Source organism: Psammomys obesus, unplaced genomic scaffold (assembly GCF_907164565.1).
Source record: "Psammomys obesus unplaced genomic scaffold, mPsaObe1.curated_primary_1811, whole genome shotgun sequence".
Lineage (NCBI taxonomy): Eukaryota > Metazoa > Chordata > Mammalia > Rodentia > Muridae > Psammomys > Psammomys obesus.
The window spans coordinates 5,620,418-5,636,716 of record NW_026591816.1 but is presented as its reverse complement, the minus strand read 5'-3'; the positions used below and the strand labels follow the sequence as shown (position 1 = coordinate 5,636,716).

General features: G+C 40.3%; 1 protein-coding gene across 1 annotated transcript; it reads right to left on the bottom strand.

The window, feature by feature from the left end:
- Positions 1-222: 222 nt before the first annotated feature.
- Positions 223-728, bottom strand: LOC129680461 (proteasome subunit beta type-3-like). Its single transcript, XM_055612111.1, is given in 2 exon segments — positions 223-431; positions 434-728. Coding segments are annotated over 2 exon segments (504 nt in total).
- Positions 729-16,299: the final 15,571 nt, after the last annotated feature.

Genomic DNA, 16,299 nt, shown 5'->3' with positions numbered 1-16,299 from the left:
TTAAAAATGTTACTTTAGCCATTTTTTTTCCTGATGAGTCTGTTAGATTGTTAGATTGTTTGCCAATCAGATATTAGCTTTTATTTGATGAGTTTAATACATTTTATTAATTATATATCCATTAAATTATAACTTATTTCTCCTCTTTTCTTTTATAATTTTTAAAAGAAAGGTGATTTTATTAAAAAGAAAAAGAAGAAAAGGACCCTGGGGTCCTTGGGGTTAGTCCATCCGGGCTTTCAGGGTCCTGGTGGTGACCTTGTCTTTTTCAAAGATGTGGACAATGACGGCCATGCCTGATACCGTGTCCCAGTCCACAGCACTCAGAATAGCCTGGGAAGTGGCTTCAAACAGGTGTTCTGGATCCATGTTCGTCTCCTGGAAAGACTCACACATCCCATACATTTATTCAGAGCGGGTACCACTGACTAAAAGTCATCAGTCACCATGGGGTAGCCAGTGAGGTTCGTGCTCATGAGGGCGTAAGGCTTGATCTGCCTACCTTCCTTCAGCTTGTAGAAGTTCAGCCAGAACTTGAGGAGCTGGGCATCTGTCTGGAGGTTGGTGACCAGCCCTACCAAGCCTATGTAGAGCCTGTCATCCATGGGGAAGATCTGCTGGAAGTCTGTGTTCACCATGTGGGCCTGGATCCAGAAATGCCTGTGTGCAGCGATGGCCACACAGTTCTTTCCCTTCATGGTCATGACAGCTCCTCCATTATAGGACATGAAAGACGTTATTGTGCTGTAGTAGGGCGCTGATTGCCACTGGGGTGCCTGCAAACCCGCTCTGGCTTTCTCTCCTTTTCTTTGTATTTTTATATAGTACTTCCTTCATTGACTTACTGGTTTCTGCTTCCTTCAGATACTGTCTGTGGTGGTTTCAATAAGAATGGCCCCACAGCCTCAGATATTAGAGTATGTGGTTCCCAAGTTGGTGGTACTGTTTGGAGGGATGAAGAAGTAGGGTCTTATTGGAGGAGGTTTGTCACGGGGGTGGCTTTGAGGCTCCAGAAGACTCCTGCAATTCCCAGTGCTCTCCCTGTTTCAGCCTTGCGGTTGTAGATGAAGCCGTGAGGTCTCATGTGTTCCTTCATGTTCACGATCATGGACTTCTGACTCTCTGAAACCATTCACCAAACTAATGCTTTCTTTTACAACTTGGCTTGGTCACGGTGTTTTATCACAGCAATAGAAAGGGAACTAAGACACTAACTTTTCCAAAAGATCAAGTGTTTTATTTAATGTTTCTTGACCGTTTAATTCTGTTTTTTTTTTCCTTTTTGTCTTAATTTTTTTTTTAGGTAACAGCAAATTTCTCTCCTCCAGTTAACTATTAAAAAAAAAAAAGTTGATCCATCTCTTATAGAGTTTTCTAAATATATTGCTTATGTGAGTAACAACCTCCAAAGCCAAGGCTGGTTCTTAAATAACACATTTTTATGTTATCATATGTCTGAGAGTACTTCAATAATGTTCCTGTAACTGAATGACCCTCATCAGATTCAATAAATGTTCCAATTGTAAAGTGGTATCCTTTATTACTGTTTAATAATTGACTTTATTATCAGCATGCACAGTGCTTTGTTACAAGGCCTGCTTGGTGCCTTGTAAGCATTCTTTGTTTTTGTTAGATTTTAAAGATTAATTCTCTTTGATTTCCTTAAAATCATGGTTAATTTGTCTAGGTGTGAGTTTTTCCATATTCCCACTAATTCATGTACTCAAGAACCTTTTACTCTAAAGTCTTTCTTATTGGCTTTATGAGCTACAAGTGACAAAATCTGTATCTACTCAATGTGTAAGAATGGTGTTTTGATGTGCATACACACTGAATTTCTTACCACTCTTCATGAGTCATGTGATTACCTGTTGCCTGCCATTTATATGTATGCTGAGAATCCTTAAGAACTACCCTCATAGACAATTTCTAATACACACTACAGCACTATTATCATAGTCATCATGAGTATGAACCTGATGTTTAAATGCTTTGAAACTTTTGAACCCCATTTCCGGCATCGCTTTGTAAGCTTTGACAAACATTTCCTATTTTTTCATTCCCTGCCTCCCTGGTAACTACACTTAGAGTTTCTGATTATATGAACTTCGCCTTTTTGATTCCAGGTGTAAGTAAGAAAGGTGATGCATGCACTGTCTCTATGCCTTATTTGTTTTCTATGTATTTCTGGATTGTCTATGTTGCTATATTTCTTTTAAATATTTAACAATTCAGAACTTGTAGGATATCAACTTGTATGTTAAACTTTACAGCACCGCCCATGGACCATGCACGGATTGGACCTAGGCCCTGTACAGATGTAGCCAACGGGTAGCTTAAGCTTAGCATGGGTCCTCTAGCAAGGGGAGTTGGGATTGACTCTGACATGGTTTCTGTTGTGTGCTTTTTGATCACTTCCGTCTGGTGGGACTGTCTTATCAGACCACAGGGGAAAAGGATGCGCTCAGTCCTGATGAGACTTAATGAGCTGGGATGGGTTGGTGAGGGAGAGCACCCCTTTTCTGGGGAGTAGAGAGAAAGGGAGAGGGGAAGAGGAAGGGAGAATTGGACCTGGAGGAGAGAAGGGAGGGGGCTATGGTTGAGATGTAAAATGAATAAATAAATAAATTAATTAAAAAACTTTATAACATAATATCAAATATTTTCTAATGTGTTTTGTGTTACAGTTTATTGGGCCATTGATATATAATATATTATATAAATATCATGTTTATAATTATATTATGGGCAATATCATAATATATAATATATAGACATGTACTTTATATATAAATACACACACACACATATATATACATACATATATGCAAACATACATACATACATACATACATACATATTTCCAGGTTTCCACTTCTACAAGATCTTGTGAAAATAACATATGAGGATCTTTATGTGCATTCTTTTAACTATTAATTTTTGAAATATGTCTTTATTTTTGGTCATATATTTCTCTGAACTGCTTTTGCTCATTTATGTTTTTGTTTATTATTTAAAATACTCTTCAATATGCTCATGTAAATTGACATTTGAATGTTCCCAGAGTGCAGGGCTATGGTGACACACACCTGTAATCTCATTGCTCTAGGACAGAGAGGCAGGAGGACAGTGAGTAGGAGTTACTATATTCTACATTGAGATTCTGTCTCAGAAAGTCAGTAGCTCAATCTATCAACTCTCCTAATTTTTATGGGATAAAATTTGTTATTTTCTGTTATGTCTGGCACTATTGTGTATGTTTAAGAAATACAAGGTGAGAAATGTACTAATAGAAGTTTTATTCTGGAAGTTTTAAATTTCTGCATTTGAAAATGTGAAACATTCTCGAGTTCTCGGCTTTAATGTTGGTTTGAGGTACTTCTCTGTGTATGGCCATTAGTTGAATCCTATCTGTAAGGTCTTCCACAGTGGAGGACCCTGGCTGTCAAGTTGGGGACCTGTTTATCTGCTTCTGTTCTTGTAAGTCTATCCTGAACAACAGCATCTACTCTTAACAGTGGGTACTTCTCAGCAACTCGTCTTATATTGTAAGACGAGACTTATCTCCTTTATTTTCTGCTTGTTTAATTATTAGCAAATGTTGGCACTTTGGCATAAATGTAAAATTGAAAGCAATTTATCAAATTTCAAATTTAACTCTGTTGGAATTGGAATTTAGATAAATATCTTGTCACTTTGACAGATAAAGAGGCAAGTAGTATCTTAAGAAAATATCTTCTTGTCTATAAATGAGAGCTAGGTCTTTAGGTACTGATAGATACATCAGTGAAAATTTCAAACTAGCCTAAGTGGTAAAGGGTTCTGAATACAGAGTCAGAGTGTAAATGTCACTTTTATTTCCTCAGATTGTTGAGATGACAGCTGTACCCAAGCTGTGTGAACACATGACTTGGACTGAGCCCCGAACATTTCTTTCTGTGTTCTAACAATCTCCAAACCTAATCCTGGAGTCTCCTAGCTTCCATACAGCCTAATCTTCTGCAAAACCACACCTCAAAGGCTTCAGCTTCTAGCCTCTATCTGCTAACCTAGGCCTAGAATGTTTTAGTCTCTGAGACTCACTATTGAATAAACTCATCCTTTTAAGCTCTTTTTGAACTCTCACTGGTTGGTTCAACTTAGCTATTCTGGCCCAAACTCATCTCCATACTTATTGATTCATTAGGCCTTCTTTCTCAGCTTCTGAATGAATTTCTCTGTTTGGCCTCAAACTAAACCGGCAATATATTCTAAACTCCAGGCTCCTTCACATTTTATGGCTTGTTCTGCATTCACCTGTGTCTAGTGTGTTCTATCTCAACTTGTCTCTGTAAAACTGTCCTGATAAAAGCCGCTTTTTATCTCGGTAAAAATCTCTCTTCCTCTTTCTCCCTCAGTTGCTCTTAAGTCACTCCTCTTTTCTGTGCAGTTTAGTTGCAAGATAAGTATATCCTGTCTGACTCATTCTGTCAAATCTTTCTGTCTTGTCATTTTGTCTGCCCCTCAATTAGACATTACTTTCAAACATTGCTGCTTCCCTCTTTATATTAACCTTACCTTCATTGTTTGGGCTTAAAGCTGTGTTCCAAGGGCATGTCTGCATTCCAGACATATTGTACTATCATACTGTAACCCAGAGTGTTTCTGCATTCCAGTGAGATCACACAGACCTACAATGACTTTGGGTGTGATCCCTTGCCAGAGCAGCCATGTTGCTTAATAAAAATTCCTCTGCATCAGCTGGAAAATACACTGATCTTTGTGATCAAATTGTAAATGAGCAGAATATAAACTAAAACTGTCTGGGGAGTTCCAAGGTTTGATGTACTGAAGAAAAACACTTCATCATTGATGTGTGCCCAAGGGTCCTACACAGTTTACTTTCAAGGAGTCTTTTTCAGAAGCACAAATGCATTTGGAAAAACCAACTTTCGTGTATCATTGTAATGTAGCACTGTTGCGGCGGGGGTAATAAAGTAGCTTACTGTGTATACAGTGTCTGTAATCCACAGAACCCACACACAGCTATTTTTGATGTAGAAATATAGAAGCCCAGTCCCAGGAGCAGCCACAGATGCAGTGTTTGTCTCAATGGAGGCTCCCTGCTACTTTACATCCTCTAGGCAGTCACTGAGGAATAGTGATTCCTGTAACCTTCTGTACAGAACACTTGCCAGAATTAAGAAACAGCAAAAAATGGTGAAATTGACATTATCCTTCTGTTCATCTCCTCATTTTGAAGAACTGAACAGTCTATAAAATGTCAGCAAAAAGGAAATGGGTGGAGCTTTGGATTGGAAAGCCACTTGGTTAATGGCGTGATTTGAAATATTAAAGTAATATTAAAGTTCTAATTGAACTCCCCCCAAAACCCAATTCCTTTATGCTTTAGATTCCATAATTTCTTTAAATGTGTGGAGGATGTTTTATACAATCAAATTTTTCATTTATTCAGAGATAATTAAAAGTTTACCATGTAATTTGTATTTGTAGTAAAAGTTACTTCGATTAAAAAATACACACGTCAGTATTCCTTCTACAAATTACCCAGCCTCCAAGGCCCAACTACATGTAATATTAAATTTCTCTTACTATGAATACACAATGTAATTTGTGATTTGCCTGAAAACTACTCTACAGCTCACTTTTCACTAGCCACTGCTGTAATGTTTGGATTGTTCATTGTTCATTGTTAAGAATAGGTAAAAGTCAATAGATGAAATGCAATGCTTAGATCTCTCATAGTCATAATGACAGGGCAAGAGCAGAACTAATGCCATCTTGTTTTTCAGATAGCATTTGAATGGCCCTGTCCTTTATGTGACTCAAGTTCCCCCACCAGAACTTGGCAAGTGAAAAATCACAGGAGGAACTTGGCAAGAGCAGATAGTCTCACAAGAAGAACTTGGCAAGAATAATTAGGTCCTGTACCTAGGGCCAACCAATGAAAGAAAAGTACATACACTCACCCAGGCCGAAATGTTTTCTTTAGATATCCTGTTTCCCTCTTTTGGTTTGGCCAACTGGCCTGAACCAATGAGCTTAAAGGTCACCTCACTTGCTAAACCCTCACCCAATCCTGTAATGCCAAGACTTGGAAGTCCCCACTGGTGGTTTTCCCTTTAAAAACTCTGCCCTCCTAAGGCTCAGGGCCACTCTTTCTGAATTGCTGCAGCAGAGATGATTGATGGCCTGAGATGGAGCTTGAATAAAAACCCTCATGTGTTTGCATAAGATTCATATTCCTGGTGGCCTTTTGGGGATCTTACAATTGGGGCATAACATTTGGGGGCTCGTCTGGGATTCCCCAGACCCTCCTCACCCCAGGACCTCAACCCAGAGCATCTTGGACTGGCTGGTAAGTGTTCTTTGTTGTTTCATCTTCTATTTTTGCTAAGCGTTCTTTGTTGTTTGTGCGTCTTATGTTTTACTTTAAGTTTAAAGCCTTGAGGTATCTGTAAAGTGGCAACATGTGGTTAAGAGTGGACTCGTTGGAGGGTTACAGTCACAGAGGTCGAGGATGGGGAGCCTCTCAGTAGAGGAAGGAGAGCCCCACACTCAGTTACTCTTAAACCCCTATCTGTCTGACCCTAATTGGTTTTGTTTTTGTTTTTAGTCGTGTTTCAGCTACAGAATATGGTTTTGTCTTTCTGTTGTGTTTGTTAGTGTCTTGTGTGGTGTTGTCTTTTTGATGGTGACAGACATTATGGGACAGACTTCCTTTAACCCCTTAAACTTGGTCCTGACCCACTTCTAGAAAGACAGGACCCAAGCCCACAATTTGTCAGTAGATATTAAGAAAGATAAAATGATGACTCATTGCAGCTCAGAATGGTCATCTTTCAGTGTCAGCTGGCCTCCAGAGGGGACTTTCCATCTCTCCTTTGTAATAGTTGTAGAGGACCAGGTATTTCAGAGGAGATATGTATATCCCAATCAATGCCTCATATTACTGTTTGGAGAAACTTCATTACCACACAACCCCCTGTTTGGATTAAATGTTTCCTTCTTCCCCCTTTGACTAACCAGTTTTCCCCGGCAGTAGAGGGGCAAGCTTTGGCAACTGAGGATATAGAGACCCTGAAGCGGTCTGCCTATCTATGTCCTGTCCTGTAGGACTCCACATCAGAGGAGACCATTTTTCTGAACCCTCTCTATAGACCCCCTCCATCTCTGCCTCTTTCAGCAGCCCCAGAACCAAAACCTGCTCCTGTCCTGGCTGTTCCCATTCCTGCTTTCTTGTAGACATCAGACGGTACAGCCCAGTGGACTAGATACTGGAGAGCTGCTCACCCTGAGACCAGAGACCAGGAAACAGAGTCCACAGTTCTTTTCCTCAGGGCCACTGTTCCCATTAACAGTATTGGGAACCAGCCTCACCGTTTCTGGTTGGCCCTTTGCCAATATAGGCATCCATAATTGGAGAACCCAAAATGACCCATTCTCAAAAAATCCCAAGGACCTGATCAGCCTCTGGGAACCATTCTTTTTACTCATCAACCCACTTGGCATGACTGTCAACAGCTTTTGCAGGTTCTTTTTCACCACTTAAAAAAGGGAGCACATTCTTTTGGAGGCCTGGAAAAATGTGCCTGGAGCCACTGGCATCCCAATTCAGAATCCTGCTGACATAGATGCTGCCTTTTCCCTTAGGAGACCCAACTGGGACTATAACACAGGTGAAGGTAAAGGGGCACCTTCAGGTCTATTGCCAGACTCTGCTGGCAGGAACCTAATGAGAGCCCAGTGGCATTTCTGGGGAGGATTATAGAGGCCTTTTGGCAGTTCACACCCTATGATCTGGAACATTCAAGCAATAAATCCTTGGTGGCCCTGGCTTTCATTAACCAGTCAGCACCAGATATTAAAAAGAAGTTTCAGAAACAAGAAAGACTAGGAGAAAAGTCTCTCAGAGATTTGATCAAGACAGCTGAAAAGGTTTTTAATAATAAAGAAAGTCCAGAAGAAAAGCAGATTAAGGCTGAAAAGAGACAGAATAGGGATTTGCCAGGGTACTTTTAGCTATAACAGCTGAACCTAGAGAAAGAAGGTGACAACTTAAGCAGATAGCAGAAGGAAAGAATCTGGAAGGAAGATGCTGGACACTCTTAGGTAAGAATCAATGTGCCTATTGTAAAGAGGAAGGACATTTTGCTAAGGAATGCCCTAACAAAGAGTATAAGCCCAAGCTCACATTTGCTGAAGGAGAGAGTGACTGAAGGGGACAGGGTTCAGACCCTCTCCCCAAACCCAGGGTAAGGTGGAGGGGAAACCCATGAACTTTTTGGTGGACACTGGAGCCCAACACTCAGTGCTCCTAGAAGCCAATGGGCCCCTAGCTTCAAAGAAGTCCTGGGTCCAAAGGGTCACAGGGACTAAACAATAATTATGGACTACTTGAAGAACTGTGGACTTGGGAATGGGACAGGTAATCCATTCGTTTATGGTCATCCTTGAATGCTCTAACCCACTTTTGGGGAGAGACCTCTTGACTAAAATGAGAGCCCAAATATATTTAGGGCCTGAAGGAGCCCAACTGCTTGACAAACAAGGAAAACCTGTTCAAATCCTGACCTTTGACTTGTTATCTGAATATAAACTATATGAGTCACCCTCTCTATCAGATAAGGACTTAAAATTCTTGGCTTAAAGAATTTCCCCAAGCCTGGGCTGAAACAGAAGAGATGGGATTGGCCAAACATTGGCCACCAGTCTTTGTAGAACTCAAGCCTGGAGCCAGTCCAGCATAGGTACACCAATTCCTGATGTCCATGGAAGCACAAAGGGTTATTACCTCCCACATCCACAAATTACTCAAACGTGGCATTTTTAAACCATGTCAGTCAGCCTGGAACACTCCCCTGTTTCCACTAAAACAAACAAACAAACAAACAAACAAACAAACAAATGAAAAACCTCAAATGCCTACCTTTCAGGACTTGTGGGAAGTTAACAAAAGAGTAATGGACATCCATCCACAGTGCCCAATCCGTATACCCTGCTAAGTTCTCTCCCTTGTGATAAAACCTGGTATATGATTCTCCTCACTCCTAAAAATCAAGAATGTTTTGCTTCTGAATGGAATGATCTGGAGTCAGGAATTAACAGACATCTGACCTGGATCTGCCTACCTCAAAGGTTCAAGAACTCTCCCACCATCTTCAATGAGGCTCTGCATAAGGATCTAGGTGAGTACCAGTCTCAAAACAGAGATGTCACCCTTATCCAGTATGTAGATGACCTCTTGGTGGTGACAGAGGACCAAAATAGCTGTCTGGAAGGAACCCAGAATCTCCACAGACACTGGGGGGACCTCTGATACCAAGCATCAGCAAAGGCACAGCTTTGCAGGACTGAGGTAACTTACTTTGGCTATATCTTGAAAGGGGGGGGGCAATGCTGGCTTTCCCAGGCATGGAAAGAGACAGTCCTCAACATTCCAGAACCTAAAAGTCTATGCCAGGTAAGAGAATTCCCTAGATCCTCAGGATTTTGTAGACTCTGGATTCCAGGCTTTGCAGAAATAGTTAAGCCCCTCTATGAGACCACAAAAGAGACTGAGAACTTTAACTGGGCCCTGGAACAACAAAAGTCCTTCGATAAGCTAAAACAGACCTTATTGTTAGCAACAGGTTTGGGGCTACCTGACCTCCCCAAGCCCTTCCATCTTTTCATGGATGAGCATGAAGGAATTGTTAAGGGAGTTCTCACTCAGATGCTGGGACCCTGGAAGCACCCAGTGGCATACCTGTCACACTAGATCCGGCAGCGGCCAGATGGCCTCCTTGTCTGTGATTATTGCAGTCACTGCCCTACTGGTAAAGGATGCAGACAAGCTCACCGTAGGGCAATGCCTGACTGTTACCACCCCTCATGCCACTGAGGGAGTGTTAAATCAACCACCAGATAGGTGGCTCAGTAATTGCCAGAATGACTCATTATCAAACCCTGTTGATCAACCCTAGCAGGATTAGTCTCCAGCTGTTTACTTCCCTGAATCCTCCAACCCTCTTACCGGATCCAGATCAGGACCCCCCTGTACCTGGCTACAAGTACACAGGACTAGGCCAGATCTGACAGATGTTTACCTGATGGGGGCTGATCACAGCTGGTATATGGATGGGAGCACTTTTGTCTATGAGGGTCAGAGAAGAGCAGGAGTTAATCAAAATGAAGTTAATCTGGTCCCAGTCTCTCCCAGCAGGAACTACTTTGCAAAGGGCCAAACTAATAGCCCTAACCTCTGTCTTTGGGAAAAGGCCTGATAGGTACCATGGTCCAACCTTCATTTGTGTAACATCACCCTGACTCTTCCTTTGTATCAGATTAATAAATATTTGATTCCATCCAGCCAGGGATGGTGGGCTTATGCCACTGGGCTCACTCCTTGCATTCATAGCAGCATTCTAAATAATGCCAAAGATTTTTGTATTCTGGTTCAATTGGTTTCCAGGATTATTTATCATCTGGAAGATGAGATAATTAATAATCTTCTTAGGGACACCTGGGATCTACCTCAGATCAAATGGGAACCAATAACACTGACCCTAGCCTTAATCCTTGGGGTAGGCTTGGCTGGAGCAGAAATTGGGATCACAGCCTTGGCTGTACAAAGAAAAAATTACAATGCTTTAAAAGCTGACATAGACCAAGATATTCAACATCTAGAAAATTTCATCTCCCACCTTGAAAGGAACATTGATTCTGGCTGAAGTGGTCTTACAAAATAGAAGAGGGTTAGGCCTATTTTTACAACAAGGGGCCTTATGTGCAGCATTAAAAGAAGAAATTTTTTTTAAGAATGTTGTTTTTAATGCTTAAAGGACAAGAGCTTTACATATTTATATTTGTTTGCATGTAAATAATGCTCTTTAGAATAGAATTTTTCTATGAAATAAGTTAGTTAGAGAGGACCTAGCAAAAAGTATACACTCAGACATAAGTTAATTTCATTTTATCTCAGAAATAATGGGGAACTCTTAAATAATTTTAGTAAAAATTTTTAAATGGGTACAAAAAATAACTCTGGAGTTATCAGGGAATCTTTAGGTAAGGTCAGAGAAAGTCTAGAATGAAGGTAAGGAGAAAGAGAGGATTCTAGAAGATGGTTTGAGTCTTGGTTTGATGCATCTCCTTGGCTGATGACTCTGATATCTACTCTCCTGGGTCCTCTTCTTATTCTTGTGCTAATTTTTACCTTTGTCCTTGCATCCTAAATAAGCTTCCACAATATATGAAGCAGAGATTGGGAACAATACATTTATTGTTTACGAGATCCCCCTACCACCAACTGTATGAAGACAATATAAGATTTAGGGGCCCACGATTGGGCATCAAAAGTTACTAGTAGAGGGGGGAATGAGAGAGCAAGAGCAGAACTAATGCCATCTTGTTTTTCAGATACCATCTGAATAGCCCTGTCTTTTAGGTGACCCACATTTCCTCAACAGGAACTTGGCAAGTAAAAAACCCACAGAAGAAACTTGGCAAGTGAAAAAGCACAGGAGGAAATTGGCAACAGCATATGTCCCACAAGAGGAACTTGGCAAGAATAATTAGGTCCTGCACCTGGGGCCAACCAATGAAAGAAAAGTACATACATTCGCCCAGGCCGAAATGTTTTCTTTAGATATCCTGTTTCCCTCTTTTGGTTTGGCCAACTGGCCTGAATCAATGAGCTTAAAGGTCACCTCACTTGCTAAACCCTCACCCAATCCTGTAATGCCAAGACTTGGAAGTCCCCATTGGTGGTTTTCCCTTTAAAAACTCTGCCCTCCTAAGGCTCAGGGCCACTCTTTCTGAATTGCTGCAGCAGAGACAATTGATGGCCTGAGATGGAGCTTGAATAAAAACCCTCATGTGTTTGCATTGGATTCCTGTTCTTGGTGTCTTTTGGGGATCTCACAATCTGGGCATAACTATAACAACAAATAGCTTGTTGTTAAGTAGCAGTATACCATCAGGAAGCAATCTGTTGGCTTATGTATATATCCAAAATGATAAGATGAAAACCTGAATTTGTTTAGGGTCACTAGAGTGTTCAATGAGATGGGTAAAATCCCTTGCCACCAAATTGGTTATATAAGATCTACACCAAATATTTATATGAACACGCACACACACACACTTGAATGAATAGGTAAATATATAAGTGTAATAATATTTTAAAAAAGATATGGGCAGAGATAAAGAGCAGTTAGTCAATGAACAAGTGGCTTTCTTCAGGGAAGAGCACACCAATTGGCTGCTTGAGGCCAAATGAGTAGCTATGAAAATACATATACAAGGAACACTATATGGACCAACAGGTTATATGTAGGAGTAAATATGCATATGCACACATAATAGCAATTAATAAAAAAAGTTGAAGGAGAGTGAGGAGGGGTATATGGGAAAGAAGAGGGCAATATTGCACTTACATTTTAATTTCAAATAAAATTTAAAAATGCCCCCCAAAAGAATTATAAAGTGTGCTTTAAATTCTGGGCTAAGTCCCCATACAGCCTGAACTGAACATAATTTGGCTAGTCAAATTCAAAGCTAGCCTGAGATAAATGAGACCCCATATCAAAGAACAAATGCAAAAAAAGGGGGTGGTCAGTTCAATGTGAACTTGGCATCAATGGAAAGGTGGTGGGTAAAATTTTTCTCATGTGACATGATGAGGGAAAGTTATAAATGAACCAGAAGAATATGCTAAGTCCATTCTTTCTGGTTTCATGCTATGTGTTACACACTTTAAAGAACTGCAGAAAATCAACATGGACTTTCATTCCACAGATGAAAACACTTTAACTAATTTTCCAAGTTTTGAAAGTCAAGGAATTAAGAAGACAGTTACAATATATACCCAAATGTTAAAAAAATTCTAAATTAGCAGTAAGCTGACATATTGCAACTCTGTCCCTAGTTGTTTCATAAGAGAACTTTAAAGAGTTAACATTAATTTGTAATACATAATTTTAAAAAAGAAACACGTGAAACAGCTGGGTCATCTATACAAACATAGCATACAGAAGGAATAAAGAGTAGACATTAATGTGAAGGTTTCATAAATCTCTTGTTTCATGCAGGCCAATCCTAATAGCTTTTTCAACCATTTGTTTCTGGGACCCATATATAAACCCTATGAGTTTAGGGTTATCATTTATTTGTATCATGTTTTCAATCCTGCTTTTGTTTTGTAAATTTTTTTTGTAATTAGTTCTAAAGCTTTATTTTCTGAAGCTGTTTTGGTAATCTGGGATATGGAAGCCTATATAATGACCAAAAGCAACGTAGAGAAAGAAAGAGGTCATTTCAGATGTACTTCCTGGTCACAATCCGCTAATGGGGGATGTTCAGGGCAAGAACCAGGAGGCAGGAACCAGGAAGAAATTCTGCTGACTGCCTTACTCACAGGCTTAATCTCAGTTTAGCTTTCACATGCAGCCCGGACCCTCCTGCCTAGGGAAGGTGCTGCTCACAGGGACCTGGGGTCCTCCTACATCAGTCAATCAAGAAGGCTGCTTGTAGATGTGGCCACAGACAAAGCTGAGCTATGCTCTTCTTCCCACTGGTCAAAAAAAACTATGTTAGCCCTTGAGATCCTGTTAGAAATAGTCGGTGTTCCCCTTACTTTGGAAAACTACTTGGTTACTGAGCTACCACGGGCCACATCCGAGCAGAAGTTCTATGTTATATCCATAGATGGTCCTTGGTTGAGTGTCAGTCTCAGAAAAGACCCTGTGCCCAGATATGTTTGGTCCTTGTGACCCCCCCCCCCCCAGGGAGGAGCAGTCTGTTAGGCCACAGAGGAGGACTTTGCAGCCAGTCCTGAAGATACCTGATAAAACAGGGTCAGATGAAAGGGGAGGAGGTCCTCCCCTATCAGTGGACTTGGAAAGGGGCAGGGAGGGAGTGTGGGGTTGGGGAGGGAATGAGGGAGCGGGATACAGCTGGGACACAGAGTTAACAAAATGTAACTAAAAAGAAAAAAATAATAAAAAAAATTAAAAATAAATAAATAAATAATAGATAAATTAAAAAAAAAAACTATGTTAGCATTGTTAAGATTTATGTAATTTCCCAACAATAGAAAGTTTCTAACTTTCCAGGGAGACCTCAGCTAGTCAGTGAGTCCTCCAACCTAATATTCTTTTTCTTGTGAAAGAGAATCATCAAAATATATAACCTTTGGAATTTTCATGCTTTTGGCCGTTCAGTCTCTTCAGTGAGGGCTGTGGAAGATGCGTGATGATTTGTGTTTCTGACTGATATGGTTTCTTTTGCTCTAGGAATGGCATAATTCCAGAGACTGCAAAGTAAGTACTATGTATCATCAGGATAAATTCATACCTCATGCTGCAGAAATAATGACTTCTTGATTGAGACAGGCCTCCCTGGTTTTCAGAAGCTTTGTGAATTTTGCTATTCTAAATTTGTGTTGAAAAGTACTTGAAGGCAAGAGAAAACATAGCTGAGGAGCTGATTGTGAGCAATCTTATGTCCTGAGAAACTGAAGAGATTATAATGATTGAAAACAGAATTATGAGGTAAATTCTGAATGGAGATACAGCTCAGTGACTGGGTGCTTGCCTAGCTTGTGAAAGACCCTAGTCTCAGCCCCAGCAATGAAGAAATAAATTCTGAATGAAATATGGGTTTGAAATAAATTAAAGAGTATACTGCTGTTGTGAGATGATGTCTGAAAGTCTTCAGAGTTGGAGTGCAGACTATAAGATAGAAATAAAAATATTTTAAAACTTAGAAGTTGAAAGAAACATCATCAGCTTGAATGGAACATTAGAGAATGTGAAGGTTTTGAGGGCATTCCCAAAATATATCATATTCTTCACCTGAGCACATCTATACAAACATTCTTTAACTCAAGAGATCGATTCCTCCAGATCCTGAAGTGACTCAGAAAAAGTGACAGAACTGGATAGAGTGCCCTTGGTAATTCTCTGAGTGATAATCTCCTAAATGAATGCTTTCCTGAAAACTCCCTGTTGGGTTTTCTGCCTAATGTAACACTTCCATCTTTACTTTATCCTGCTCATTTCTGCTTTCAGTGATGAGTAAATTTCATCTCCATCTAAGCAATTAGTGGCCAAAGAAAGTGCATCTGATCTAATGGATTTACTGCCTTCTGCTCGAAATGGTTTTATGAATGATTTCCAGAAAATGACATATCTGTTTCTCTCTTGGCTTAACCAATTGCTTCAGCCTTGTGTATGTGTCCTTTTCCCTGCCTCTGATCACTGAAATCTTGAGAACTCCATTGGGATTTCTTTCTGTCCCTTTAGCCTACATCTATGTGTTCTTGCCAACTTGATACCTCCTCTGGCTTCTGCCTATTGCCTGCTAAATGTCTGCAGTTGAATTTCTAGTAGATAGTGTAATTCTGAGAGGGCCAAAATGAATCAAGATTTACCACTATTGTGTCTTTATATGTACTCATCTCCATATCTTTTAGTTCACACATGAAATGAGCCATTGCTTAGAACGTAATGACAAGTTTTTCAAGCATATATCAATATGTCTCTGTAAACCATAATCACCTTTCTCTATTTCATTGCTTCCATACAGGAATAAGCCAAGCCATTTTTGCCTAGATTACTTAAATACCTTCCAAGTCTCCTGCTGCCTCTGCACTTGCTGTTCACCAGCAATTCATGAAGCTGCCAGCTGTTGAGCAACACAAGTAACACATATAGCTGAATGTATCTAAACTTGCTCTAAAATCTCCCCAATGCAATTAGATGACACAAAATCCATACCATGACTTTTAAAATTCTGCTTCCATGGCTCTTTCTCATTCTTTAAAAATATTTTTATGTGTATTAATGTTTTAGCTGCATGTATGTATGTGTCCCACTTGTATGCCTGGTGCCCGCAGAGGCTAGATGAAAGGCTTGGATCTCATGAAACTGTAGTTACAGGTGGTTGTGACCTGCCATGTGCATTCTGGGAATGAAGCCCACCGCTGTGATGAGCAGCCAGTGCTCCTAACTGCTAATGCCTTTCTCCAGTACTTGGCTCTCTCAGTGATCACTTTTTCCTCTTCTGTAGCTGCTCTTTTAGCTACTTTGGGGTTTCTTTTTCTATCCCCCTTTCCCACCCTAAGTCCACCATTTAAATCTACCCACACTAGGTAGGAAAGAAAGAAGCTTAGAGAGAAAGAGGGCATTAATAGCATTAGATTACTTCTTGCTACTTAGGGGTGTCAAGTTCCTTAGGGCAAGTTTGATCCTTACCATCAGGATATTCAATTTTTTCTACTCATCTCACAACCATTTGAAAAACAGCAACCAACTG